Source organism: Phyllobates terribilis, unplaced genomic scaffold (genome assembly GCF_046119375.1).
Source record: "Phyllobates terribilis strain yellow unplaced genomic scaffold, ASM4611937v1 Scaffold_5__5_contigs__length_657084704, whole genome shotgun sequence".
In the NCBI taxonomy this organism is placed as follows: Eukaryota; Metazoa; Chordata; class Amphibia; order Anura; family Dendrobatidae; genus Phyllobates; species Phyllobates terribilis.
Window position 1 is genome coordinate 288,442,241 of NW_027362765.1, and position 27,063 is coordinate 288,469,303.

The 27,063-nt window shown below is 44.0% G+C and overlaps 1 protein-coding gene across 1 annotated transcript in view; it reads right to left on the minus strand.

The window, feature by feature from the left end:
* Positions 1 to 18,683: 18,683 nt before the first annotated feature.
* LOC141271539 (uncharacterized) overlaps positions 18,684 to 27,063 on the minus strand; it is a 63,121-nt gene continuing 54,741 nt past the window's right edge. Inside the window, exon 10 of the mRNA XM_073681593.1 lies at positions 18,684 to 21,658. Coding sequence (XP_073537694.1) covers positions 20,433 to 21,658 — 1,226 coding nt within the window. The 3' untranslated portion in view covers positions 18,684 to 20,432. The remainder of the gene's footprint in view (positions 21,659 to 27,063) is intronic.

A 27,063-nucleotide genomic window follows, 5' to 3' on the forward strand; every position in this document is an offset into this window, starting at 1 on the left:
ATGCTTTCCACCAGTCTTTCCATGCTTTCCAATAGAAAACTGTTCAGTGGTCTCTTAATTTTTGCCAGAGCTGTATATGTAGTATCGCTGCATACGTAAAAGTCCAATCTTTCAAAATATAAAATTAATTAACCCAATTGGTAAAAACTGTAAAAATAAAAAAACGCGAGACGCCAGAATTATGTTTTAGTTTTTTTTTATCGTCACAACTGCTCAAAAACCTGCTATAGGTGCATCTCACTAAATTAGAATATCATCAAAAAGTTAATTTATTTCAGTTCTTCAATACAAAGAGTCATTACAAACAGAGTGGTCTATTTCAAGTGCTTATATCTGTTAATGTTGAAGATTATGGCTTACAGTCAATGAAAACACAAAAGTCATTATCTCAGTAAATTAAAAGAATTAACAAAAAACACAAAGGCTTCCTAAGCATTTAAAAAGGTCCCTTAGTCTGTTTCAGTAGGCTCCACAATCATGGGGTAGACTGCTAACTTGACAGATGTCCAGAAGGCAGTCATTAACACACTCCACAAGGTCCCAGAGTTCCAATTTTCATTTGGAAATCAAGGTCCCAGAGTCTGGAGGAAGAGTGGAGAGGCACACAATCCAAGCTGCTTGAGGTCTAGTGTGAAGTTTCCACAATCAGTGATGGTTTGGGGAGCCATCTCATATGCTGGTGTAGCTCCACTCTGTTTTATCAAGACCAAAGTCAGCACAGCTATCTACCAGGAAATTTTAGAGCACTTCATGCTTCCCTCTGCCGACAAGCTTTTTGGAGATGGAAATTTCATTCTCCAGCAGGACTTGGCACCTGTCCACACCGACAAAAGTACCAGTACCTGATTTAAAAACAACAGTAACACTGTGCTTGATTGACCAGCAAACTCGCCTGACCTTAACCCCATAGAGAATCTATGGGGTATTGTCAAGAGGAAGATAAGAGACACCAGACCCAACAATGCAGACGAGCTGAAGACTGCTATCAAAGCAACCTGGACTTCCATAACACCTCAGCAGTGCCACAGGCTGATCACCTCCAATATTTTACAAAAAAATAGTTTTTTTGCATTGTCATAATCTGAACTTTGTAACTTTTTTTCTTTTTATGCTGATAGTCATCTGAGGGCATATTTTTTGCAGGACGAGTTAACATTTTCCGGGATAGTTGTTTTTGTTTTGTTTACATACTACTTTTTATTTTTTCACCATATGGGATAATGACAGTTTTCGGCTAAGTGCCCACTATGCAGAAATGCTCCGGATTTTTCCTGAGCGTTTCTGCATCTCCCTGGCAGAAAAAATGCATGCGGATTTTACATTTTTTCCTGCCATGGACAAGAGGAAGTGAAGCATTTTGATCATGCGATTTCGCATGCAGGTTGTCAAGCGCTTTCCAAGCGATTTTTAGCATCACTTGGAAAAGTGCTTGACAACTTGATCACACTTTATAAATCCATGCAACCGGCATGGATTTTATATAGTGTGACCAAGTTAGTTAAAAAAAATAATAAAAATGGTAAAAATAAAAAAAAAACATTATACTCACCTTCCAATGGCCCCCGGTCTCCTTATCTGATGCGTCCGGTCTTCCCGGAGTCTCGCGGTTGTGTAAAAGGACCTGCCATGACGTCATTTAGTCATGGGACTGGTCATGCGACCGCCGATTTCAGCGGACGTGTGACCCGTCACATGACTAAATGACGTCATGGCAGGTCCTTTTAGACCATCGCGAGCTGCCAGGAAGCCAGGACGCACCATAGAGGAGACGGGGGCTATCAGAAGGTAAGTATAATGTATATTTTTTATTTTAATTCTTTTTTTCTTTACAGGTACTATGGTACCCGGGTCTGGAGGAGAGTCTCCTCTTCTCCAAACCCGGGTACCATCCGCACACAGCCTTATAGGTCGGGTCATTATGAAAGTGTCAATATCAATGTGTAAGTTTTTTTTGTTTATTTTTAATTTTATATAAAAGCTCAGGTTTATAGTGACTAAACAGTTTTCCACAATTCTTTGTACTTTTTTGTGAGATATTATTTTTTACTTGATCCCATATGGTACTTTTAATGGTTTGATTGCTGATCTTATACATTGCAATACTTTTGTATTGCAGTGAGTGACAGAGTCCTGTCAATTTTACATCCGTCTGCGGTCTACCATCCGAGAGAAATGGACTGTTTTTTATTCTCAGGCGTCATCCTAGTAACATCTGTTTTTTTTTTTCTTCCATTTTTTTTTTCAAGGGGAGGTGTGCGAATAAAAAAGGTCATATGTTTTTTATTCAAGCTGATCACTAACCCCTTAAGGACGGAGCCAATTATGTACTTAATGAGCCAATTTTTACAATTCTGACCACTGTCACTTTATGAGGTAATAACTCTGGAACGCTTCAACGGAGCCCTCTGATTCTGAGAATGTTTTTTCGTGACATATTGTACTTCATGATAGTGGTAAAATTTCTTTGATAATACTTGCATTTACTTGTGAAAAAAAATGGAAATTTGGTGAAAATTTTGAAAATTTTGCAATTTTCAAACTTAGGATTGTTATGCCCTTAAACCAGAGAAATATGTAACACAAAATAGTTAATAAATAATATTTCTCACATGTCTACTTTACATCAGAACAATTTTGGAACCAAAAGGGTTAAAAGTTGACCCGCGATTTCTCATTTTTTCAACAAAATTTACAAAACCATTTTTTTAGGGACTACATCATCATTTGACGTGACTTAGAGGGGTCTATATGACAGAAAATGCCCAAAAGTGACACCATTCTAAAAACTGCACCCCTCAAGGCGCTCAAAACCACATTCAAGAAGTTTATTAACCCTTCATGTGCTTCACAGGAACTGAAGCAACGTGTAAGGAAAAAAAATGAACATTTAACTTTTTTTTCACAAAATGTTTAGTTCAGACCCAATTTTTTTATTTTCACAAGGGTAACAAGAGAAAATGGACCACAAATTTTTTTGTGTAATTCCCCCTAGTAAGCCGATACCCCATATGTGGGGGAAAAACACATGGCGTACAGCAGGGTTTGGAAGGTAAGGAGTGCCATTTGACTTTTTGAATGCAAATTTGCTTGAATAATTAGCGGACGCCATGTTGCATTTGGGGAGCCCCTGATGTGCCTAAACAGTGGAAACCCCCCATAAGTGTCACCATTTTGGAAACTAGACCCCTCAGTGAACTTATTTAGATGTGTGGTGAGCACCTTGAACCGCCAGGTGCTTCACAGAAGTTTATAACATTGAGCGGTAAAAATAAAATTTTCACATTTTTCCCACAAAAATGTTTTTCAGCCCCCAATTTTGCATTTTCATAAGGGTAACAGGAGAAATTGCCCCATGCAATTTGGTGTGCAATTCCTCTTGAGTAAGCCGATGCACCATATGCGCGGGAAAACCACTGTTTGGGCGCACGGCAGGGCTCGGAAGGGAAGGAGCGCCATTTGACTTCTTGAATGTAAAATTTGTTTGAATAATTAGTGGACGCCATGTCATGTTTGGGGAGCCGCTGATGTGCCTAAACAGTGGAAACCCCCCACAAGTGACCCCATTTTGGAAACTAGACCCCTCAGTGAACTTATCTAGATGTGTGGTGAGCACCTTGAACCGCCAGGTGCTTCACAGAAGTTTATAACGTAGAGCCGTGAAATTAAGAAATCAAATTGTTTTCCACAAAAATGTACTTTTAGTCCCAATTTTTTTATTTTCACAAGGGTAGCAGGAGAAAATGGACCCCAAAATTTGTTGTGCAATAGTTCCTGAGTACGGACATACCCTATATGAAGGGGAAAACTATTGTTTGGGTCTTGGAAAGGAAGGAGTGATATTTGGCACGCAGACTTTGATGGAATGGTCTGAGGGTGTCATGTCGCGTTTGGAGAGCCCCTGATGTGCGTAAACAGTGGAAAACCCCGACAAGTTGCCCCATTTTGGAAACTACACCCCTCAAGGATTTTATCCAGGAGTATAGTGAGCATTTTTAACCCACAGGTACTATACAGAATTTGATAACATTAGGTGGTCATACTGAAAATTTTCATTTTTTTTTCACAAAAATGTAGTTTTAGCCCCAAATATGTAATTTTTGCAATGGATAATAGAAGAAAACAGACCCCATAATGTTATGCTATTTCTGTCACGCTGTCTCGGCGTTCAGGAGGTCAGGGGCCTATGCTGACCCTACACTGAGGCCCTGCCTAATCCCTCTACCTGGAGGTACTGTTGATGGTACAGAGGTCCAGGCCGCCAGCGTAAACCTACCTCCTGAGAATCCCTGAACCTCAGTAATCTAGTCCTGAGAAGGACCCCGATCACAATAATTGGGGACAGGACCGTATAAGCCAAACACAGTACAAGACGAACGAGACAGTACAACGGGCAAACCTAAAACCACCTTGCATACAAAAACTTACACCACTACAACGGAGGGAACACCAACGGGTAAGGGGATAAAGAATAAAGCAAGGAAGGGAAAAAACCACACCGAGTACACTTCGCTCCTAACTCCAAAATACCACGTATCACTCTGATAGTCTGCATGAAAAGCTTTCAACGACAACTACCCTATCAGAACGGCAGGTATTTGAAGGCGTCCCAATACTGCAGAATTAACTGCAGCTGGGCGAGGCTGGGCCTCGTCTAGCACAGAGAGAGAGAATTAACTCCCTCCCTGCCGAAAAACACCAAGCACCAAAAACTCAGCTGCGAGAAGTCAGGCTGTGTAATCGCGACGATCTTCGTGGCGACACACCCGTGACAGTACCCCCCCTTCTACAAGGGGCCTCCGGACCCTCAGGGCCAGGTTTATCCGGGTGAGTCGAATTAATCGGTCTGCGTTAATATCTGATGCAGGAACCCACATCCTCTCCTCAGGACCATACCCCTTCCAATGAACCAGGTACTGAAGGGACCGGCGATTAAAACGTGAATCGATGACCTTCGATACCTGAAACTCCAAGTTACCACTGACCACCACAGGAGGAGGAGGAGGTAAAGGCGATGGTATCACCGGCGCCACATACCTTTTAAGCAAAGATCTGTGGAACACGTTGTGAATTTTAAAAGTAGAGGGGAGGTCAAGACGAAATGCCACCGGATTAATTATAGAGCAGATCCTATACGGCCCGATGAACCTGGGACCCAGTTTCCAGGAGGGAACCTTAAGTTTTATATTCTTGGTAGACAACCATACCCGATCGTTCACACTTAGGAAGAGAGTGTCTGGTCCGGACCTATCAGCCATACGTTTGTATTGGTTCCCCATAGAACTTAGATTATACAGCAACCCTTTCCATATCGAAGCGAGTGATGACGAAAACCGTTCCTCCTCAGGAACCCCCGAAGAGCCCCCCCTACTGAAAGTACAAAACTGGGGGTGAAAACCATATGCCCCAAAAAACGGGGACTTACCAGTGGACTCACTCCGCCTATTATTAAGAGCAAACTCCGCCAGACGTAAGAAAGAAGCCCAGTCCTCCTGGTTCTCTGACACAAAACACCGGAGATATGTCTCCAAACTCTGGTTCAGACGTTCCGTCTGACCATTGATCTGAGGATGAAAAGCCGAAGAAAACGATAAATGCATCCCCCGCCGTGTACAAAATGCCCTCCAGAATTTGGACACAAACTGAGACCCCCGATCAGACACCACATCAGAGGGTACACCGTGAAGCCTTACAATCTCCCCAATGAACACCTGCGCAAGAGTTTTAGCATTAGGAAGAGCAGGAAGAGCGATAAAATGTGCCATCTTGCTGAACCTGTCCACTACAACGAGTATGACCGTTTTACCCGAAGATGGCGGGAGATCCGTAATAAAGTCCATAGACAGATGAGTCCAAGGACGCTCCGGGATCTTCAAAGGTAAGAGAGCCCCAGACAGACGGGTACGTGGGGTCTTAGAGCGTGCACAAACCCCACAGGACACAACAAAAGTTCCCACCTCCCTATGTAAATTAGGCCACCAAAACCGACGCGAAAGGAGATCCACAGTTGCTTTACTCCCTGGGTGTCCTGCCAAAGCTGAGTTATGGTGTGCCTCGATCACCTTTTGTCGCAACTGATCTGGAACAAACAGTCTCCCAGGAGGTCCAACAGGGGCGTCCCCCTGAGCCTCCAATACTTCCTCCTCAAGCTCAGTGAATACTGCCGACACCACCACCCCCTCCTGAAGGATAGGAACTGGGTCATCCGTATTCCCGGCCCCAGGGAAACTACGAGATAAGGCATCCGCCTTTACATTTTTTGATCCAGGATGATATGTGACGACAAAATTAAACCTGGTAAAAAACAATGACCACCTAGCTTGTCTGGGATTCAGACGTTTTGCGGACTCCAGATATAGCAGGTTCTTGTGATCGGTGATGACGGTGACCGGATGGATAGCCCCCTCCAAAAAATGGCGCCACTCCTCAAAAGCTAACTTAATGGCCAAGAGTTCCCTATTGCCGACATCGTAATTCCTCTCAGCGGACGACAATTTTTTAGAGAAAAAAGCGCACGGACGCCATTTACCAGGAGACGAACCTTGTGATAATACTGCCCCTACCCCTACCTCAGAAGCGTCTGCCTCTACAATGAATGGCTGTGACGCATCAGGTTGAATGAGTATGGGTGCCGAGGCAAAACATTTTTTCAAGGAGGAGAAAGCTTGACAAGCCTTGTCAGAGCACCTAGAAAAATCCGTCCCTTTTTTTGTCATGTCTGTGAGAGGTTTAACCATGGACGAGAAATTACGAATGAATTTCCGGTAATAATTAGCAAACCCCAAAAAACGTTGTAGTGCCTTAAGATTCTCTGGCAGATCCCACTCAAGAACTGCCCGCACTTTCCCAGGGTCCATACGAAAACCAGACGCTGACACCAGGAAGCCTAGAAACTGGAGTTCCTGAACGGCGAACACACACTTTTCCCACTTGGCGTACAGTTTATTATCCCGCAAGATCTGTAACACCTGCCTAACATGCTCCTGATGAGACACGAGATCAGGCGAGTAAATTAAGATGTCATCCAGATAAATAACAACAAACTGACCCACCAGGCAGCGAAAAATGTCATTAACAAAGTGTTGGAACACCGCCGGGGCATTAGTCAGACCAAATGGCATGACAAGGTTCTCATAATGTCCCTCCGGAGTGTTAAAAGCCGTCTTCCACTCATCCCCCTCCTTCATCCTAATCAGATTGTACGCCCCCCTGAGATCCAATTTAGAGAACCATTTGGCGCCCACGATCTGATTGAAGAGATCGGGGATAAGTGGGAGCGGATACGGATCTCGGACCGTAATCCGATTAAGTTCACGGAAATCCAGGCAAGGGCGTAGGCCACCATCTTTCTTCTTCACAAAGAAGAACCCCGCGGCCACCGGGGAAGATGAAGGTCTAATATGCCCCTTAGCCAGACTCTCTGAAATATAATCCTTCATGGCCTGCCTCTCCGGATCAGACAAATTATACAACCTAGATTTAGGTAACTTGACCCCAGGAAGCAGTTTTACCGAACAGTCATACACGCAATGAGGAGGTAGTTCCTGACACCCTCTTTCCGAGAACACATCCTCAAAGTCAGCCAGAAATGGGGGTAAGACCCTAGGAGCGACCGTACCGATGACCGTATTCATGCAGTTTTTTTTACAGAATTCACTCCATTGGCTTATCTCTCTAGATTGCCAATTAATAACCGGGTTATGCTTAGTTAACCAAGGAAGGCCCAACACAATAGGAGTGGAAAGACCCTCCAACACGTAACAAGACAACAGTTCTTTATGTATCGCCCCCACCTGAAGATTTATGTTATGCACCGCTTGCGAAAAACTTCCCTGACCGAGAGGCCTGGCGTCGATCGAGAATATGGGTATGGGTTTAGCCAACACACTCAATCGCATACCTTGAACCCGAGCAAACCGAGCGTCCACCAGATTAGCCCCGGCCCCACTATCCAGAAGAACAGATAACCTCTCAGTTCTCGTACCCACCACCACCTCCGCCAGTACAAGAAACTGAGACGAACCTAGGGACGAAATACCTACTCCCAGATTGCCGTCCACCACACAACCTGGGATCAATAGTTTTCCGACGACTCTTTGCTCTGCGAAGGATGGGAAGGACACCCACCAATAAAATGTCCCTTTCTCCCGCAGAAGAAACACCTTCCTGTCTTGTGGCGCACCGCCGGTCCCCTCCCCCGAAAGGATGTTCCTCCTAACTGCATAGGCTCCTCTGGACTGACCAGGGGAACCTCCATATAAGGGACCCTTGTAGAAGATGGAGTCATCACAGGGGGTGGAGTTATCCCGCACCTCTCCCGAAGCCGTCTGTCAATGCGAATAGCAAGGGCCATAGCGGCTTCCAGCGACGCGGGAGAGTCATACTGTGCCAACATATCCTTTAATTTGTCAGATAAACCTTGACAAAACTGGCTCCGGGTCATTCCACTGGGTGTCCGTGGCCCACCTACGGAACTCTGAACAGAATTCCTCCGCTGGATGATCTCCCTGCTGGATCCTACGTAACTTAGATTCAGCAAGGGAGATCCGATCCGGGTCATCATATACAAGACCCAGAGCAGAGAAAAACCCATCCACTGTCCGGAGAGCCGGAGAGCCCGGGGGAAGAGAGAACGCCCAAGATTGGGGGTCCCCTTGAAGGAGCGAGATGACTATTCCCACCCTTTGTTCTTCACTCCCCGATGACCGAGGCCGCAGCCGAAAGTGCAACTTACATGCCTCCCGGAAAACAAAAAACTTGTCCCGCCCCCCCGTGAACCTGTCAGGGAGAGCTACTTTGGGTTCTGATCCGGCTTGCTCCAGGGGATACAAAACCTTGGACTTAACGTCCGCCAGCTCCAAGGACAAACTCTGCAACTGCCGAGCTATATTGGCTACTGGATCCATGGTGGCTGGAGAGAATCTTTTAGTGGGTCGGTGAAAATGTCACGCTGTCTTGGCGTTCAGGAGGTCAGGGGCCTATGCTGACCCTACACTGAGGCCCTGCCTAATCCCTCTACCTGGAGGTACTGTTGATGGTACAGAGGTCCAGGCCGCCAGCGTAAACCTACCTCCTGAGAATCCCTGAACCTCAGTAATCTAGTCCTGAGAAGGACCCCGATCACAACAATTGGGGACAGGACCGTATAAGCCAAACACAGTACAAGACGAACGAGACAGTACAAGGGGCAAACCTAAAACCACCTTGCATACAAAAACTTACACCACTACAACGGAGGGAACACCAACGGGTAAGGGGATGAAGAATAAAGCGAGGAAGGGAAAAAACCACACCGAGTACACTTCGCTCCTAACTCAACAATACCACGTATCACTCTGATAGTCTGCATGAAAAGCTTTCACCGACAACTACCCTATCAGAACGGCAGGTATTTGAAGGCGTCTCAATACTGCAGAATTAACTGCAGCTGGGCGAGGCTGGGCCTCGTCTAGCACAGAGAGAGAGAATTAACTCCCTCCCTGCCGAAAAACACCAAGCACCAAAATCTCAGCTGCGAGAAGTCAGGCTGTGTAATCGCGACGATCTTCGTGGCGACACACCCGTGACAATTTCTCCCAAACGCGATGATGCCCCATATGTCATCAGAAATTACTGTTAGGCCACACGTCAGGACTGAGAAGGAAGGAGCACTATTTGGCTTTTGGAGCATAGATTTTGGTAGAATAGTTTGTGGGCGACATTTGCGGAGCCCCTAAGGTGCCAGAACAGCAGAAAATCCCCAAAAGTGACCCTATCGTAGAAATTGCACATCTCAATGAATTAATCTACTGCTGCAGTGACTATTATGTAACATCCAAGCCAGGCTTTATTCTTATGCCAGTTTAGTGCCCACACATTGTGCCCCCATAAAGTGTAGTGCCCCCATACATTTCTCCTGGTGACAAACACCCCGTAAATTAAGTGCTCTCCCCGCTACAATAATGCCAAACATGTGGCTGCTTTTTGCGGTTTAGGCACAGTGGGGCTCAGAAGGAAGGGGCATTTGGATTTGGGAGCGCAGAATTCACTGGATTTTATTTGAGGGGGTGGGAGCCATGTTGATTTTCCGGACTCTTTGTTCTACCAGTAATGTGGGACCACCTATAGTCCCAGTGACAGATGACAGACCTGAGAGGGGGCTGGTTTGGTGTGGGATAAATTAGGGGTTTTATTAGTAAGATTTTGGGGTACATAATTTTCGATTGCTTCCAGAATAAGGCTGGATCACATTCTTGTGTTCTACGCTGAGCACTTACAGTACAGACCAAAAGTTTGGACACACCTTCTCATTTAAAGATTTTTCTGTATTTTCATGACTATGAAAATTGTACATTCACACTGAAGGCATCAAAACTATGAATTAACACATGTGGAATTATATACTTAACAAAAAAGTGTGAAACAACTGAAAATATGTCTTATATTCTAGGTTCTTCAAAGTAGCCACCTTTTGCTTTGATGACTGCTTTGCACACTCTTGGCATTCTCTTGATGAGCTTCAAGAGGTAGACACCGGAAATGGTCTTCCAACAATTTTGAAGGAGTTCCCAGAGATGCTTAGCACTTGTTGGCCATTTTGCCTTCACTCTGCGGTCCAGCTCACCCCAAACCATCTCAATTGGGTTCAGGTCTAGTGACTGTGGAGGCCAGGTCATCTGGCGTAGTAGACTATTGTTTATTGGTCTGACAGGCCACCGTACCATAGCCAAGTATCTGGCCTCGCTATCGCCGGGTGCTAATGGGGTGAAAAAGGGAGCCTCCTCCTTCTGTTAGCCATCAAAATGCAGTGGTCACTATTGACAGTGGGATATTAGGAATTAAATGATCACAATAAATGCTAACAATTGTGGCCAATGCAGCAGGATTTCAGCTATAATATATAGCTGACATCTGCTGTAATTTTGCCCATCGGCGGGTGCTACCATATTTACATGCTCCTTAATGTTGGAGTCCTCTTAACCACCACAATCAAAAAAAAGTATCAGTGGTCATTAAGGGGTTAAGCCTAGGACATAGGCATATCACAAAGCAACGTATATCGAGCAGTATGCTTTCATATAATATGGGATCCAACAGCATCATATGCACCTGTATAATATAAGCCATAAAGTGGTAATTACAGATAGGGCTGCATGATGGGAACTGCCCCAAACAGATAACTACTGTTGACTTGTAACTTATCTCAGAGCTTGCATGTAAGGTGTCGCTCACACTTGTGTATAAATCGGACGAGTGCAATCCGATAAAAAAATCGGATTGCACTCGGACCAATGTTATTCAATGAGGTCGTGCAGATCTGCGTATTTTTTCTCAGCTGTATTCGGTATTGGAAAAAAAAAATTGCAGCATGCTGCGATTTCACCCCAAAATCGGACAGTGTGGGAAAAAAAAAAATCGCATGTCATATGGACCATCAGTATGGAATCTGATTTTTACGGATACATTACAATTCTGTAACATAGGAAACTGTAAATGGTCCTGTAAAAGATTAATAGCTGCTGAGTAAATAAACGGATTGTATACGGACAGCACATGGATGACAAGTGAGAAAAAATCATCACACTCTCCTGGATGAGAATGGGACTGATTATTTATACGCAGCAAGTGTGAGCGAGCCCTCAAGCTGTAAAATAGATGAATAACCTGACAATGGTGATTTATTGTGGGAAATTTAAGTGACCTGTTCCCTTTAAATGGAGTCTATCAGCACAAAATCACTGTTCAAACCAAGCATCCTTTATGTGGAAAGTAGCTCAGTGCAACTTCCCATTTACTTGGTTTGCATTTATCTTCCCCCTAATCCCTGACTGACACCTCTAGCTTTACAAGAGCCAGAGGACGGTGGAGAAAGATAGAAAACAAGTAGGTGGGAAGGTGAACTAAACTGATCTATCAAGTGTGTGCTTGGTTTGTACAGTCATTTTGTGATGACAGACTCCCTTTAGCTTTTGGTCATGTGTACCTAGTTTTGAGGCACACAAAGTAATAGGGGTCAAAACGTCATTCTACTACAAACAGGATGTATAATAAGGCTATGTGCCCACGTTGCGGACCTGAAGCATATTTTTTACGCTTCTCCCTGGCGGGAAAATCGCATGCGGATATTACATATTACATGCGGTTTTCCCGCCAGGTAGAAGCGTTTGTGAGGCGTCTTTGCATGCATTTCCGCATGCGGGTTATCAAGCACTTCTCCAAGCATCACTTGGAAAAGTGCTTGACAACTTGTTCAGAATGGTAAAAAATAAAAAAATAAACTTTATACTCACCTTCTGATGCATTCTCTGCCCCATCCGGAGGCTTGAGCGGCTCACGCTGTTGTGTGCAGGACCTGCGGTGACGTCATTGAGTCATGTGGTGGGCCACATGACTCAATGATGTGGCAGGTCCTTCAGACAACAGTGCAACGGAGGGAAAACATCAGAAGATAAGTATAAACTTTATTTTATTCTTTTTTTTACAGGTTCTTTGGTACCCAGGTCTGGATGAGAGTCTCCTCTCATCCAGACTTGGGTACCATCCGCACATTGATTCCGCTGCGCTTCCGCAAAATTAATGAACATGCTGCGGATTTTTGACCGCAGCATATACGCTGCGGAAAAATCCGCAGCATGGGCATTGACATTGCGGAATGCCATTGGGGACCATGGGGTGCGGATATACATGCGTTTTTCAAGCGTTTACGCTGCGGAAATTCCGCAGCATATACGCTTGAAAAATGCTACGTGGGCACACAGCCTTACAGTGTTAGGGCAGCAAAATGCATTTTTGTTCTGTGTGATGGAAAACAATGTTATAACAAAGTATTTAGGGCCTGTGCAAGGGCAAGTGAGGGAAGGGGCATAACTCCAGAGCTAGGGTTAACACCTGTACACAAAAATATCTTTACAAGCTGAGAATGTGTATACACAGATGGGATTTATGACAGTTTTGCAGCAATTTTGCCCACACAACTGAGTGCGAGTTGCCACTGAGGCACAGTGATTTACTAAAACAGTTTTTACTTGCAAAAACCTTGAAGGGGTTTTCCGGTAAAAAAAAAAAATAAGGTGACAACTTATTGGTCAGTGAGGGTCCACCCTCTGGGCAGAACGGGGCAATTTTATCCCTTTAACACCTTAGTGAACAATAGACATCTTTTTACTGACCTGCGATATAAGAGACTAGAGTTCCCAGACAGGTGACAATCCTGTAGCTGTCACCTGTACACTATAGCTGACAACTTGCTGCATCAGCCACAATAAGTGTTGGCATGGACGTTTAACCCCTTAGATTCTGCTGTCAATAGTAACTACAGAATCTAAATAGTTAACAGAGTGTGGGGGCTCCCTCTTTAACCTCATCGGCACCCTGAGATCTTGATTGGGTGGTCCTGATGTTTGCCTTGGCAGTTAATGGCCTAATAACGGCCTTAGAGTCTGCTGGCTATAGCGGCCTGTTCAGAAGTTATCAAAATTTAGGCGGTAAAAATAAATTTTTTATTCTCGTCATGCCACTTTCCATTACTTCCTGAAAAGAACCCAGAAGGGTTAATGAACTACCTGAAAGCCATTTTAACCCCTTAACAACATCTGACGTACTAATACGCGTCTGTGCCCTGGGACTTAAGAGCCAGACCCGTATTAGTACGTCATCGCGATCGCGCGCGCACACAGGCTGTGCGGGCGCGATCGCCGCCGGGTGTCAGCTGATTGTCACAGCTGACACCCGGTACTATGTGCAGGGAGCGGTCCTGCACCGCTCCCAGCACATTAACCCCTGCGATGCTGCGATCGAAGTCGATCGCGGCATTGCGGGGGCAAGGGGAGGTGATCGCCGATACTCACCTCCTCTTCCGGCTTCCAGCGCAGTCTGCAAAGGCTTCCCGGGTGTTGCCATGACGACCCGATGTAGTCATGACAACATCCGGGTCACCAGACAGCAGGAAGATTGTTTGGACATGCGCAGTGCATCTCCAAACAATCTTCACACTGCACCGCTGACAGCCTGCATGGCATAGGGATGGTGCTCCATTCCTATGCCATGCAGGCGATCAGAGAAAAAAAAGTGAAAGTCCCAGAGTGGGACAAAGTAATAAAGTGTATAAACTGTCTGAAAGTGGAAAAAAAGAATTGCAAAAATATAAAAAAAAAAAAAAAAAAATAATCCACCAAAAATAAAAATATAATGTACCCATCAATAAATATTATTAAAAAAAAACAAAAAAAACAATAAAAGTACACATATTTGGTATCGCCGCGTCCGGAACAACCTGACCTAAAAAACTGTCCCACTAGTTAACCCCTTCAGTGAACACGGTAAAAAAAAAAAAAAAAAAAAACGAAGCAAAAAACAATGCTTTATCACCATACCGCCAAACAAAAAGTGGAATAACACGCGATCAAAAAGACGCATATAAATAAAAATGGTACCGCTGAAAACGTCATCTCGTCCCGCAAAAAACAAGCCGCCATACAGCTCCATCAGCCGAAAAATAAAAAAGTTAAAGCTCTCAGAATAAAGCTATGCTAAAAAATATTTTTTTCTATAAAATAGATTTTATTGTGTATAAGCGCCAAAACATAGAAAAATGATACAAATGTGGTACCGCTGTAAACGTACTGACCCGAAGAATAAAGCTACCTCATCAATTTTACCACACGCGGAACAGAATAAAAAAAAAAAAAAAAAAAAAAAAACACAATTCCTGAATTGTTGGTTTTTGTTTATTCTGCCTCCCAAAAATCGGAATAGAAAGCGATCAAAAAATGTCACGTGCCTGAAAATGGCACCAATAACAACGTCAAGTCATCCCGCAAAAAACGAGCCGTCACATGACTGTCTGCCAAAATCTGGAAAAATTATAGCTCTCAAAATATGGCGATGCAAAAACTAGATTTTACAAAAAATGCGTCTTTTAGTGTGTGACAGCTGTCAGTCATAAAAACCCCATATGATTCTGGCATTGCTGTAATCACACCGACCTGAAGAATAAAGTCGTCTAATCACTTATACCGCACAAGGAACGGCGTCAAAAATAAACTCTTGGGTTAGGATTGGGCTAGGGTTAGGGCTGGGTTTGGGGCTAGGGTTGTGCTGGGGCTAGGGTTGTGCTATGGTTAGGGTTGTGCTAGGGTTAGGGCAGGGGTTGTGATTTTTTTCAAAAGTAAGAAAAAAAGATGACGATATGGCGACTAGTGTTGAGCACAAGTGCTCGCTACTTGAGTTTGCATCGGGTGCTCTGGTATGCATTGAGTATCGTGGGTATTTGAGTGACATGCTCGAGTCTCTGCCCCATATGCTTCGCGGCCAAAAAAACTTTACGGGGATTGCCTGCCATGCACGAGCGATCCCCGCATGTTTTTTTTTGGGTGTCTAATAACCGTGAAACATGCGGAGCAGGGACTCGAGCAGGTCACTCGAGCACACGCTGTACATGGTGCATACCTGAGTACCCGATGCAAACTCAAGTAGCGAGCACTTGCGCTCAAGAATAATGACAACTTATTCAATATGATGACCTAATGTAAACAAATTCTGTGCCGTACCTCTGGGTTCAAAATGTTCACTATACACCTTAATAAAATACTTGAGGGGTATAGTTTCCAAAATGGGGACACTTGTGGGGGAGCTCCACTGTTTAGGCACATCACGGGCTCTCCAAACGCGACATGGTGTCCGCTAACGAATTGAATGGAAAATCGGCTCAAATTGTTAGCGGACGCCATGTTGCGTTTGGAGAGCCCCTGTGTGCCCAAACATTGGAGCTCCCCCACAAGTGACCCCATTTTGGAAACTAGACCCCCCAAGGCACCTATCTAGATGCATAGTGAGCACTTGGAACCCCCAGGTGCTTCACAAATTGATTCGTAAAAATGAAAAAGTGAAAAAAAAAACACTTTTTCATTTTTATGAATCAATTTGTGAAGCACCTGGGGTTCCAAGTGCTCACTATGAATCTAGATAGGTGCCTTGGGGGGTCTGGTTTCCAAAATGGGGTCACTTGTGGGGGAGCTCCAATGTTTGGGCACACAGGGACTCTCCAAATGCAACATGATATCCGCTAACAAATTGTCGGCTCAAATTGTTAGCGGACACCATGTTGCGTTTGGAGAGCCCCTGTGTGCCCAAACTTTGGAGCTCCCCCACAAGTGACCCCATTTTGGAAACTAGACCCCCCAAGGCACCTATCTAGATTCATAGTGAGCACTTGGAACCCCAGGTGCTTCACAAATTGATTCAAAAAAATGAAAAAGTGTTTTTTTTTTCACTTTTTCATTTTTACGAATCAATTTGTGAAGCACCTGGGGGTTCCAAGTGCTCACTATGCATCTAGATAGATGCCTTGGGGGGTCTAGTTTCCAAAATGGGGTCACTTGTGGGGGAGCTCTAAAGTTTGGGCACACAGGGGCTCTCCAAACGCAACATGGTGTCCGCTAACAATTTGAGCCGATTTTCCATTCAATTTGTTAGCGGATACCATGTTGCATTTGGAGAGTCCCTGTGTGCCCAAACATTGGAGCTCCCCCACAAGTGACCCCATTTTGGAAACTAGACCCCCCAAGGCACCTATCTAGATGCATAGTGAGCACTTGGAACCCCCAGGTGCTTCACAAATTGATTCGTAAAAATGAAAAAGTGTTTTTTTTTTCACATTTTCATTTTTACGAATGAATTTGTGAAGCACCTGGGGGTTCCAAGTGCTCACTATGCATCTGGAAAGGTGCCTTGGGGGGTCTAGTTTCCAAATTGATTCAAAAAAATGAAAAAGTGTTTTTTTTTTCACTTTTTCATTTTTACGAATCAATTTGTGAAGCACCTGGGGGTTCCAAGTGCTCACTATGCATCTAGATAGGTGCCTTGGGGGGTCTAGTTTCCAAAATGGGGTCACTTGTGGGGGAGCTCCAAAGTTTGGGCACACAGGGGCTCTCCAAACACAACATGGCGTCCGCTAATTATTCAAGCAAATTTTACAATCAAAAAGTCAAATGGCGCTCCTTCCCTTCCGAGCCCTGCCGTGCGCCCAAACAGTGTTTTTTCCCCAAATATTGGGTATCTGCGTGGCCAGGGGAAATTGCACAACAAATTTTGGGGTCCATTTTTTCTTGTTACCCCTGTGAAAATAAAAAAAATTGGGTCTAAAGTAACATTTTTGTGAAAAAAGTTAAATGTTCATTTTTTTCTTCCACATTCAAAAAATTCCTGTGAAGCACCTGAAGGGTTAATAAAGTTCTTGAATGTGGTTTTGAGCACCTTGAGGAGTGCAGTTTTTAGAATGGTGTCACTTTTGGGTATTTTCTGTCATAAAGACCTCTCAAAGTGACTTCAAATGTGATGTGGTCCCTAAAAAAATGGTTTTGTAAATTTTGTTGGAAAAATGAGAAATCGCTGGTCAACTTTTAACCCTTATAGTTCCCTAACAAAAAAAAATTTTGGTTCCAAAATTGTGCTGATGTAAAGTAGACATGTGGGAAATGTTATTTATTAACTCTTTTGTGTGACATATCTCTCTGATTTCAGGGCTTAAAAATTCAAATTTTGAAAATTGCAAAATTTTCAAAATTTTCGCCAAATTTCCATTTTTTTCACAAATAAACGCAAGTGATATCGAAGAAATTTTTCCACAATCATGAAGTACAATATGTCACGAAAAAACAATCTCAGAATCAGGAGGATCCGTTGAAGCGTTCCAGAGTAATTACCTCATAAAGTGACAGTGGTCAGAATTGTAAAAATTGGCCTGGTCATTAACGTGCAAACCACCCTCGGGGCTTAAGGGGTTAAATACGCTGAGGGGTGCAGTTTTTAAAATGGTATCACTTTTGGGTGGTTTCCAACATATAAGAGCCCCAAAGTCACTTCAAAACTGAACAGGTCCCTATAAAAATAATTTTTGTAAATTTCCTTGAAAAAATGAAAAATTACTGCTACAATCTTAAACCTTCTAAAATGCTAACAAAATAAAACAACACTTTACAAATGGTGCTGATGTAAAGCAGACATGAGGGAAATGTTATTTATTAATATTTTTGTGTGGTATGACTATTGGGATTAAAGGGATAGTCATTCAAAGTTTTAAAATTGCAATTTTTAAAACTTTTTTGTCAAACTTCTGATATTTTTATAAATAAACACAAAACAAATCAACCTAAATTTACCATTATTATAAAGTATCATGTGTCACAAAAAAAACAGTCTCAAAATCACTGGGATATATTGAAGCATTCTAGAGTTATTATTACATAAAGTGACACTGGTCATGTTTAAAAAAATAGGTCCGGTCACTAAGGGGTTAAAAATGTAGTGGCATGTTTGATCACACATTACCTATGGGGCTGTCAAGTGCTGCGCGCAGAATATTCTGGGATCCACATGAGAAATAAATGGAGCGGCAATTGGGCATACGCGCTGCCGCTCCATTATAATGGGGATAAAAGTTCTCTGTTATGAGAAACCCACCAATCAATAAGTTGTCACATAACACGTGAATAGGTGATAAATTGTTTTCACTGGAGAACTCCCATAAGAACACAGTTATTTATATAAGCTGTATGACGTGTTTGTTGTAATGGGTTCATTTGTTTTTTTTTTAAAAGCCGCTTATTTTACTTCTCCATATAGCTTTAGCTTAATCAAAAAATCAGTCCCTTTACCTGAGAGAACTTCTTCTTTAACCACTTCACTGGGACACAATAAAACAACATGCATTTTAAAAAGGATCTTTAATTACACTTTTCATGTTGAACTGGACACAGGGTGTAATAATGGTTGCAGACTGGAATAAAATATTTTTCTTTTTTTAATTTTGCCTCTCCGTTGCAGAGATATAAGCAGTCAAATAATTTGACACTTCATGAGTTTATTTTCGTTAAATCCAAATGGGTGTAATCAGAGAGTTTTCACAGAGGGCATGTACTTCTCCTCCTGTATGACGCTGACCAATCATAAGCCAGCAGCAACACTCAGAAAAGAAGAACACACCCAACAGCTTAAAGCAGGTTTCAGTCTATGAGCTGTATGACAGACAGCCCTGATCACCTAGTCTAACCTCCGGCATGAGTCAGCATGGAGGGAGGGGTGGCACAGCTGAGTTTAGCTGTGTCACATTACAAACCCTTCTATCAGCTCTCTTCTTTTTATATCACTGTCATCTCTGCTGTACTGCCTCTCCCTCCACACTGAATGTCCAAGGCTGAGAGCTCATAAGTGTCATAATCATACTTGTCTATCTTTTGTGCTCACAGCAACGTGTAATCGCTCTGCGAGCGATCAGAGCAGGCTGTCTTTACATTTCACACAGCAGTAGCCTGTTCAAATCTATGTTGGGGGCATGTTCTTTTTCTGCTATGTGTTGCTGCCTGCTTGTGATTGGGCAAGATCACACAGGGAAAAGAAGTACACAAACCCAGTGAAAACTATCTGATAAGATCAACTTAGATTTAACAAAAACTTTCTCTGATGAAGCCCCCCTTCAGGTTGTTTGGGATTTCTGGAAGAATCATTGTCTGGAGAAATGATGGTGAGTGCTACCATAAGTCTTGTGTCATGCCAACAGTAAAGCATCCTAAGACCATGCATGTGTGGAGTTGCTTTCATCCAAAGTGATGGGCTCACTCCCAATTTTCCCTTAGAACATTGCTGTGAATAAAGAATGGTATCTAAACATCATCCAAGAGCAACTTCTTCCAATGATCCAGGAGCAATTTTGTGATGAAGAATGCTTTTTTTCAGCAAGATGGAGCAACATGTCACAAGACAAAAGAGAAAACCAATTGGTACAGTGAACAAAACATTGACATTTTGGGTCCATGGCCAGCAATTCCTCCAGATCTCACTCTCATTGAGAACCTGTTGTCAAACTTTTGGTCACGACTTTACAAAACTGCTAACCTTAATCCTATAGAAATGTTGTGCAGGTACCTGAAGTAAGCAGTTCATGGGAGTAAACCCATCAATAAAACAGAGATGAAACTGTTTTGTAAGAAGAAATTGGCTACAATTCCTCCAAGCAGATGTGGAGGACTAATTAAAACATTTAGATGCAGATTTTGCTGCACAAGAGGTACCCAGTTGATAATGAAAGCAAATGTTCATATAATTTTGCCACTCAAACATGTGATACTGGATAATTTTCTTCAATAAAAAATGACAAAGTCTAATATTTTTTACTCATTTTGATTTGGTTCTCTCTATCTACTTTTATAACTTGTGTGACAATCGGACGTAATTTTATGTCAAATTTATACAGAAATATGGACAATTCTGACGGGTTTGCAAATTTTCAAGCTCCACAGTATGTTAAGCACTATTCCACAGTGGTATGGGCTCCATCTCTACTTAGAATTTATAGTGACATTTCTGCTTCATTGCTTTGAAACACAACAAGGCTCTTTTCTTTCATGAAGCCCATCTACAGTTGTCCACACACAACAATTATAATTTCAACAAATCAATGTTTAATATGAGTGGACACCATGATGACTTAAAAGTCTTGATTTGTTCCTGAAACTTTTCCCACATACTGAACAAGAAAATGGCCTCTCTCCTGTGTGAATTAACTGATGATGATCAAGAACTGACTTTCGTGTAAAGCATTTTCCACATTCTGAACATGAATATGGCTTCTCCCCAGTGTGAGTTCTATGATGTTTAACAAGATTTGATTTCTGGGTAAAACATTTCGCACATTCTGAACATGAAAATGGCTTCTCCCCTGTGTGAATTCTTTGATGAATCCTGAGTTTAACTTTGCTAATAAAACATTTCCCACATTCAGAACAAGAAAATGGCTTCTCCCCCGTGTGAATTCTTTGATGTTCTACAAGATCTGATTTTTGTATGAAACATTTCTCACATTCTGAACATGGAAATGGTTTCACCCCAGTGTGACTTCTATGATGATCCCGTAGTTTGGCTTTAGTAATAAAATACTTCCCACATTCAGAACATGAAAACGGTTTTTCTCCTGTGTGACTTCTATGATGATCCCCAAGTTTAGCTTTAGTAATAAAACGTTTTCCACATTCTGAACATGGATATGGCCTCTCCCCTGAGTGAAATCTCTTATGTTTAACAAGTGATGATTTCTGGGTAAAACATTTTCCACATTCAGAACATGAATGTGGCTTCTCCCCTGTATGAATCCTCTGATGTTCAACAAGAGAAGGCTTCTGTGTAAAACATTTCCCACATTTGGAACAAGAAAATGGTTTTTCCCCAGTGTGAATTATTTTATGTCTAGAAAGAAATGATTTCCGAGCAAAACATTTTCCACATTCTGAACACATAAAGGACTTCTCGCCTGTATGACTTCTTTCATGTTGATCAAGACCTGCTTTTCGAGTAAAGCATTTCCCACATTCTGAACAAGAGTATGGCTTCTCGCCTGTGTGAATTCTTCTGTGTATAAAAAGATTTGAGTTTTTTGAAAACTGTTTTCCACAATCATAACATTGAAACATTTTACCCGCTTTCTGACTGGTACTCAGGGTAAGTATCTGTGAATGACTGGGATACATTTCCTTGTGAGGGAAACTGTATGATTTTTCTTTACTCTGCTTTCCTGGATGTACATTAAGGTTTTTGAGATTTTCTCCTGAAAAGTGTTCTTTGGTTTCTTTATCTTCTGCTTTATTATTTGGAATTACAAGAATGTGTTTCTTCCAGTTCCCACAGGAATTATCTGATAGGAAGAAATGTTTTTTCATTAATTTCTGGTTTGGCAATCACAAATTTAAGTGAAACTAGAAAAGCAACAAAACAATAGGGCACTCTATTATGAAAAACTAGGAAATTGTAAGATTGCAATAATGTAAATAAACCTAATTCAAGTTGTCAACCTATCCGCCTGTATTATTTCTAATCATCAAGAAGAGGTTTTGTCCAAATGATTTTCTTTTTCACCTAACAGACATTTTGATTTATTTAATACCATTCTTGGCGTCAGTAGGTTTTGTAGGTAGAGCTTTGACGATCAAAAAGCATTTTTTCAATTCTGATGATAACATTGATGCTGGCAATATTAAACAAGTATCTAATAATAATGGTTCATTCCTGTTTTATAATGATTAAATATGTCTTTCAAATTTACAATATTTAAAAGGTTAATCTACGTACCAGGGAGAGGCTACAGTTCAGGGTGGAGGCTTTGGCTAATTTTCAGGATCTAACAGAATTAGTGATGAGCAAGAATACTCGCAAGTACTCGGTACTCGCCCGAGCATCTCAGTACTCGAGATGCTCGGAGCTCGCCGAGTACTTGCGAGATGCTCGGGCGGATGCTTGGGTCCCCTCCCTGCATGTTTGGCGCTCTTTAGAGAGCCAATCAACATGCAGGGATTGCCTGCCACTCATTGTAATGCTGCAGCTATGGTGGTTGTGGCATTACAGTGATTGGCTGGCCGCACAGCGTCATCAGGTCTATATCAGACCTGGCGCCGCTGTGCTCGTCACAGTCACTCCGGAATCAGGCAGAGTAGGGAGAGGTGCTGCTGCGTCAGGGAGAGATTTGTTTGTGTATTAGGTAGTGTAGGGAGAAAAACCGTACATTACACATATCCATCTCAACAAACAGTCCTTTTGAGGACTAACTAAACCATCTGCAGGATATCAGGCAGGCAGGGTATATAGGCAGGCAGTGTATATAGCAGACTGCAGTGCATATATCACAAGATGCTCCATTCCAATTTCGCCTTCTGCTGCTGTAAGATATTTCTATACAAAGGCCCAGGTCTCAGGGGCCAGGAATACTTTTTTGGGGATCTTAATGCTCATTATTTGCTTAAAAAGCAATCCAGAGAACACCGTTTTTCTGCGCCATTTGCTTGTTGGCACTGCAGAATACAGCCAGGTCCTTTCCATATTACAGCGCTAGAAATTCAGCTATTTAAAACTGTGTTTTCTCCGTCACACGGATCACATATACGTTTTCAGAAAATACTGCCATTTTTGGCCTCTATTAAAAATTTCTTTCACTGTGTCAGAGAGTCAATTCACACCAGTTTGCTGTTCAAACTACTTACCTACAGGCCAGGTATTTAAAAAACTCTGTTTTCTCCGTCACACGGATCACATATAAGTTCGCTCCAAACTCAGTCATTTGTAGTGAGCATGGAAGATACTGTCCTCCATTTAAAATGGGCAAGGCACGTAGCAAGGGACGGTGAGCTGGACGTGATGGTGATGGTGCATGCAGAGGCCGAGGACAAGGACGTGGGCAAGCTGAAATAGTGCCACAACATACACCCACATCTTCTAGCCCGACCTTCCTGTCCCAATTCCTAGGGGACCGCAGCATACCACTATTGAACCCAGAGCAGTGTCAAAAGGTTGTTGGTTGGATAGCGGATAATGCTTCCAGTCACTTAGCCACCACCACCACCCGGTCTTCCATACGGTCAAGTCTCAGTAGCCGCGAGTCTGGACCACATATTTCTCACCCTGATCTTCCTTCCTCCCACCATGCCGAGTGCCCGGAGACAACTGATCCCACACTTGGACACTCTGAAGAGCTGTTCACTGGTCCATTTCCATATTTGTGCCCCTCGCCTGCTCCGCTTGAAGTGATGGAAGAGGAGATCCCATGTAGCGATGGCCAAATATTTGAACAGCCACGGCCACAGGAAGACGACGCTGGCAATTTGTCACAAGAGGTGGATGATGACGAGACACAATTGTCACGAAGTGATGAGGAGGACCGTGGTGCGGAAGAGGAAGAGGAGGTGGTGGATGATCTAGTAACTGACCCAACGTGACAGGACACGCAGAGTGAGGCCAGCAGCACACAGGGGGAGGGAGGCAAAGTACCCCAACAGGCAGGAAGAAGCAGTGTGGTGGCCGCAGATAGAAGGCGGGCAACCGTTCCCCGTAACACCAACACGAGGGACGTTGCCAGTACAACCGGTAGGTCTTCCAGAGTCCGGAAGTTTTTTAAAGACTCTGCTGATAACCCCAAAAAGGCCATTTGTACCACCTGCCATGCCAGCATCAGCAGGGGTGACAAAACTACCAGCCTGACCACCACCAGCATGATCAGGCACATGTCAGCAAAGCACCCGACTTTGTGGGCCGAACCCCAGGGTGCAGGAACAGTGTCTGCGGGTGGCACCATTGCTTCTTCCACTGTTGTGCATGCAAGCCAATCCCCTGTCCATGGTGCATGCGAATATGCATCCTGCTCTGCACACTCTCAAGTAGCAGCATCAGGAAACACGTCCATGTCCTTGTCCCAGCGCAGCGTTCAGTTGTCCATACCCCAGTCTTTGTAACACAAACGCAAATATGCAGCCAACGCCCCACAGGCCACACTACTAAATTCTCACATTTCATGACTGCTTGCACTCGAAATGTTGCCTTTTAGGCTCGTGGAGACGGAAGCATTCCGCAACCTGATGGTGGTGGCCATCCCTCGGTACTCGGTCCCCAGCAGCCACTATTTCTCCCGGTGTGCCATCGCCGCATTACACAAGCACGTGTCCCAAAACATTAGCCGTGCCCTCAACAACGCAGTTACCGGGAAAGTCCACCTAACCACGGACACGTGGACAAGTGCTTGTGGGCAGGGACGGTACATCTCGCTGACGGCACACTGGGTTAACATAGTGGAAGCCGGGACCCAGTTGGACCTTGGGACGGAACACGTCCTCCCGATGCCAAGGATTGCGGGCCCTAGGTCAATCAGGGTTGCCCCCACGGTCTACAGCTCCTGCACCTCATCCTCCTCCTCCTCTTCAGCCTCCATCTCCGAAATGACCACATCAGTCACAAGCTGGAAGCACTGCAGCACTGCCTCGGCCAAGCGGCAACAGGCTGTGCTGAAGCTAATATGCTTAGGTGACAAACCGCACAATGCTGAAGAGTTGTGGACAGCTCTGAAAGAGCAGGCAGATCTGTGGCTCACACTGCTGAACCTACAGCCAGGCATGGTCGTGAACAATGGCCGGAACCTGGTGGCGGCTGTGAGGCGAGGCGAGCTCACACACGTACCATGCCTGGAACATGTGCTTAACCTCGTGGTTCAGCGGTTTCTCAAATCCTACCCGGAGCTGCCTGATCTGCTTGTTAAAGTACGTGTGCCCATTAGAAAGTCATCTACAGCTTCCGCCGCCCTTGCCGTGTTTCAGCAGCGTTTGCAGCTTCCGGCTCACAGACTGGTGTGTGATGTCCCTACGCGTTGGAACTCTACACTGCAGATGTTGGGAAGGATTTGTGAGCAGAAGAGGGCAGTTGTTGAGTACCAGCATCAACAAGGCCGTCGGTATTCAGTTCAGACTCCACACATAAGACCTTAGGAGTGGACATGGATGTCAGACATATGTACCATCCTCCAAAACTTTGAAACTTTGAGGACTCCACCAAGATGGTGAACGGCGATGACGTCATAATTAGCGTCACCATCCCGCTTCTCTGTCTTCTGAAACGCTCTCTGCTCACAATCAAAGAGGATGCATTGCAGTCGGAGCAAGGAATCATACAGGGTGATTACACACAGCCCAGCCTCATCTCATCGCAACGTGGATTGGGTGACAATGAGGAAGAGGAGGAGGAGGAAGGACGTGCTAGTTTCATGCGCTATAGAAGGTACTACCTGCACAGCTGTCATACCGTCTGTTCAGCAGGGATGGCCAGAGGACAGAGAGGAGGAGGAGAGCATGGTCAGTCATCCACTTGGTGAGGACTCGGAAGTCTTGCCTGTTAGTAGTCTGGCACGCATGGCTGAGTTTATGTTACGCTGCCTTTCCCATGACCCTCGCGTTCTCAAAATTTTGGGTGACAGTCATTACTGGTTGGTGACACTTCTAGACCCACGCTACAAGGAAAACTTTATATCTCTTATTCCTGAGGCGGACAGGTCTACAAAAATGGGGCTGTACCAGAAGGCCCTTGTTGCGGAACTATTAAAAAATTTCCCATCTGAAAACTCTGGCAGCAGAGGGCACACTTCGTTGGACAACCAAGGAGTACAAGCGAGAGCGACACAACTTCAATCCAGCAGATACAGGGGAACACAGTCAAAGTTCTGGGAGCGTTTTCTCAGCCCCTCCCATCGCACAGGCCCTGAGGCGTGGGGTACTCTCACAAGGAGTGCAAACTTTGGGAAGATGCTGAGGGAGTACCTTGCCGACCGTACCAATGTCCTCCGTGATTCCTCTGTGCCTTATAATTATTGGGTATCCAAGCTGGATACGTGGAATGAACTGGCTCTCTATGCCTTCGAGGTCCTGGCCTGCCCTGCCACCAGCGTTTTATCAGAGCGGGTTTTTAGTGCCGCTGGTGGAATTATAACTGATAAGCGCATCCGCCTGTCAACTGAAAATGCTGACAGGCTGACTCTTATAAAAATGAACAAGGGCTGGATTGAGCCAGACTTCTCAACACCACCGAATGATAGCAGCGTAACATAAACTCAAATCCAGTGTCTTTTCTTGGGAGGTGTATTCTCATGCACCTTTTCACACCCAGACATGGGTATAGGCTTTCTGATTTTGGCTATTTGCTCTTGTCCTCCTCCTTCTCCTCATCCTCCACCACCATATCACCAGGGTCACCGTTGTCCATGATGCAACACCGACATAATTTTTTTAAAGGGTGTTTATGATGCCCGTAAAAAAATTTTTTTATACAGTATGTTCGTGTATACCCCCCAGGGGTAAATGTTTGTCAGCCCACACACTTAGTGCATGAGCATTACAAGTATAGGAGGCCCACTCCTTTCTAATGGGAACATTTTTTTATGAGGCCCTCTGACCTCCATGTCTCTTCCAAGGGGCCTTGTAGTGCCTCCAAATTTTTGGCAACCCTTGCATTCACTGCATAGGCCAACACTATGGTAGACCCACTTCCTAATAATGGGAACATTGTTTTGAGGAGGCCCTCTGACCTCCATGTCTCTTCCAAGGGGCACTGAAGTGCCTCTAAATTTTTGGCAACCCTTGCATTCACTGCATAGGCCAACACTATGGGAGACCCACTTCCTAATAATGGGAACATTGTTTTCAGGAGGCCTTCCTCTAAGTCTCTTCAAAGAGGTGCATCCAAATTTTCAAAGTGGTATTGGGGTGCGTTTCAAATTTTGGGAAGCCCTGGCAC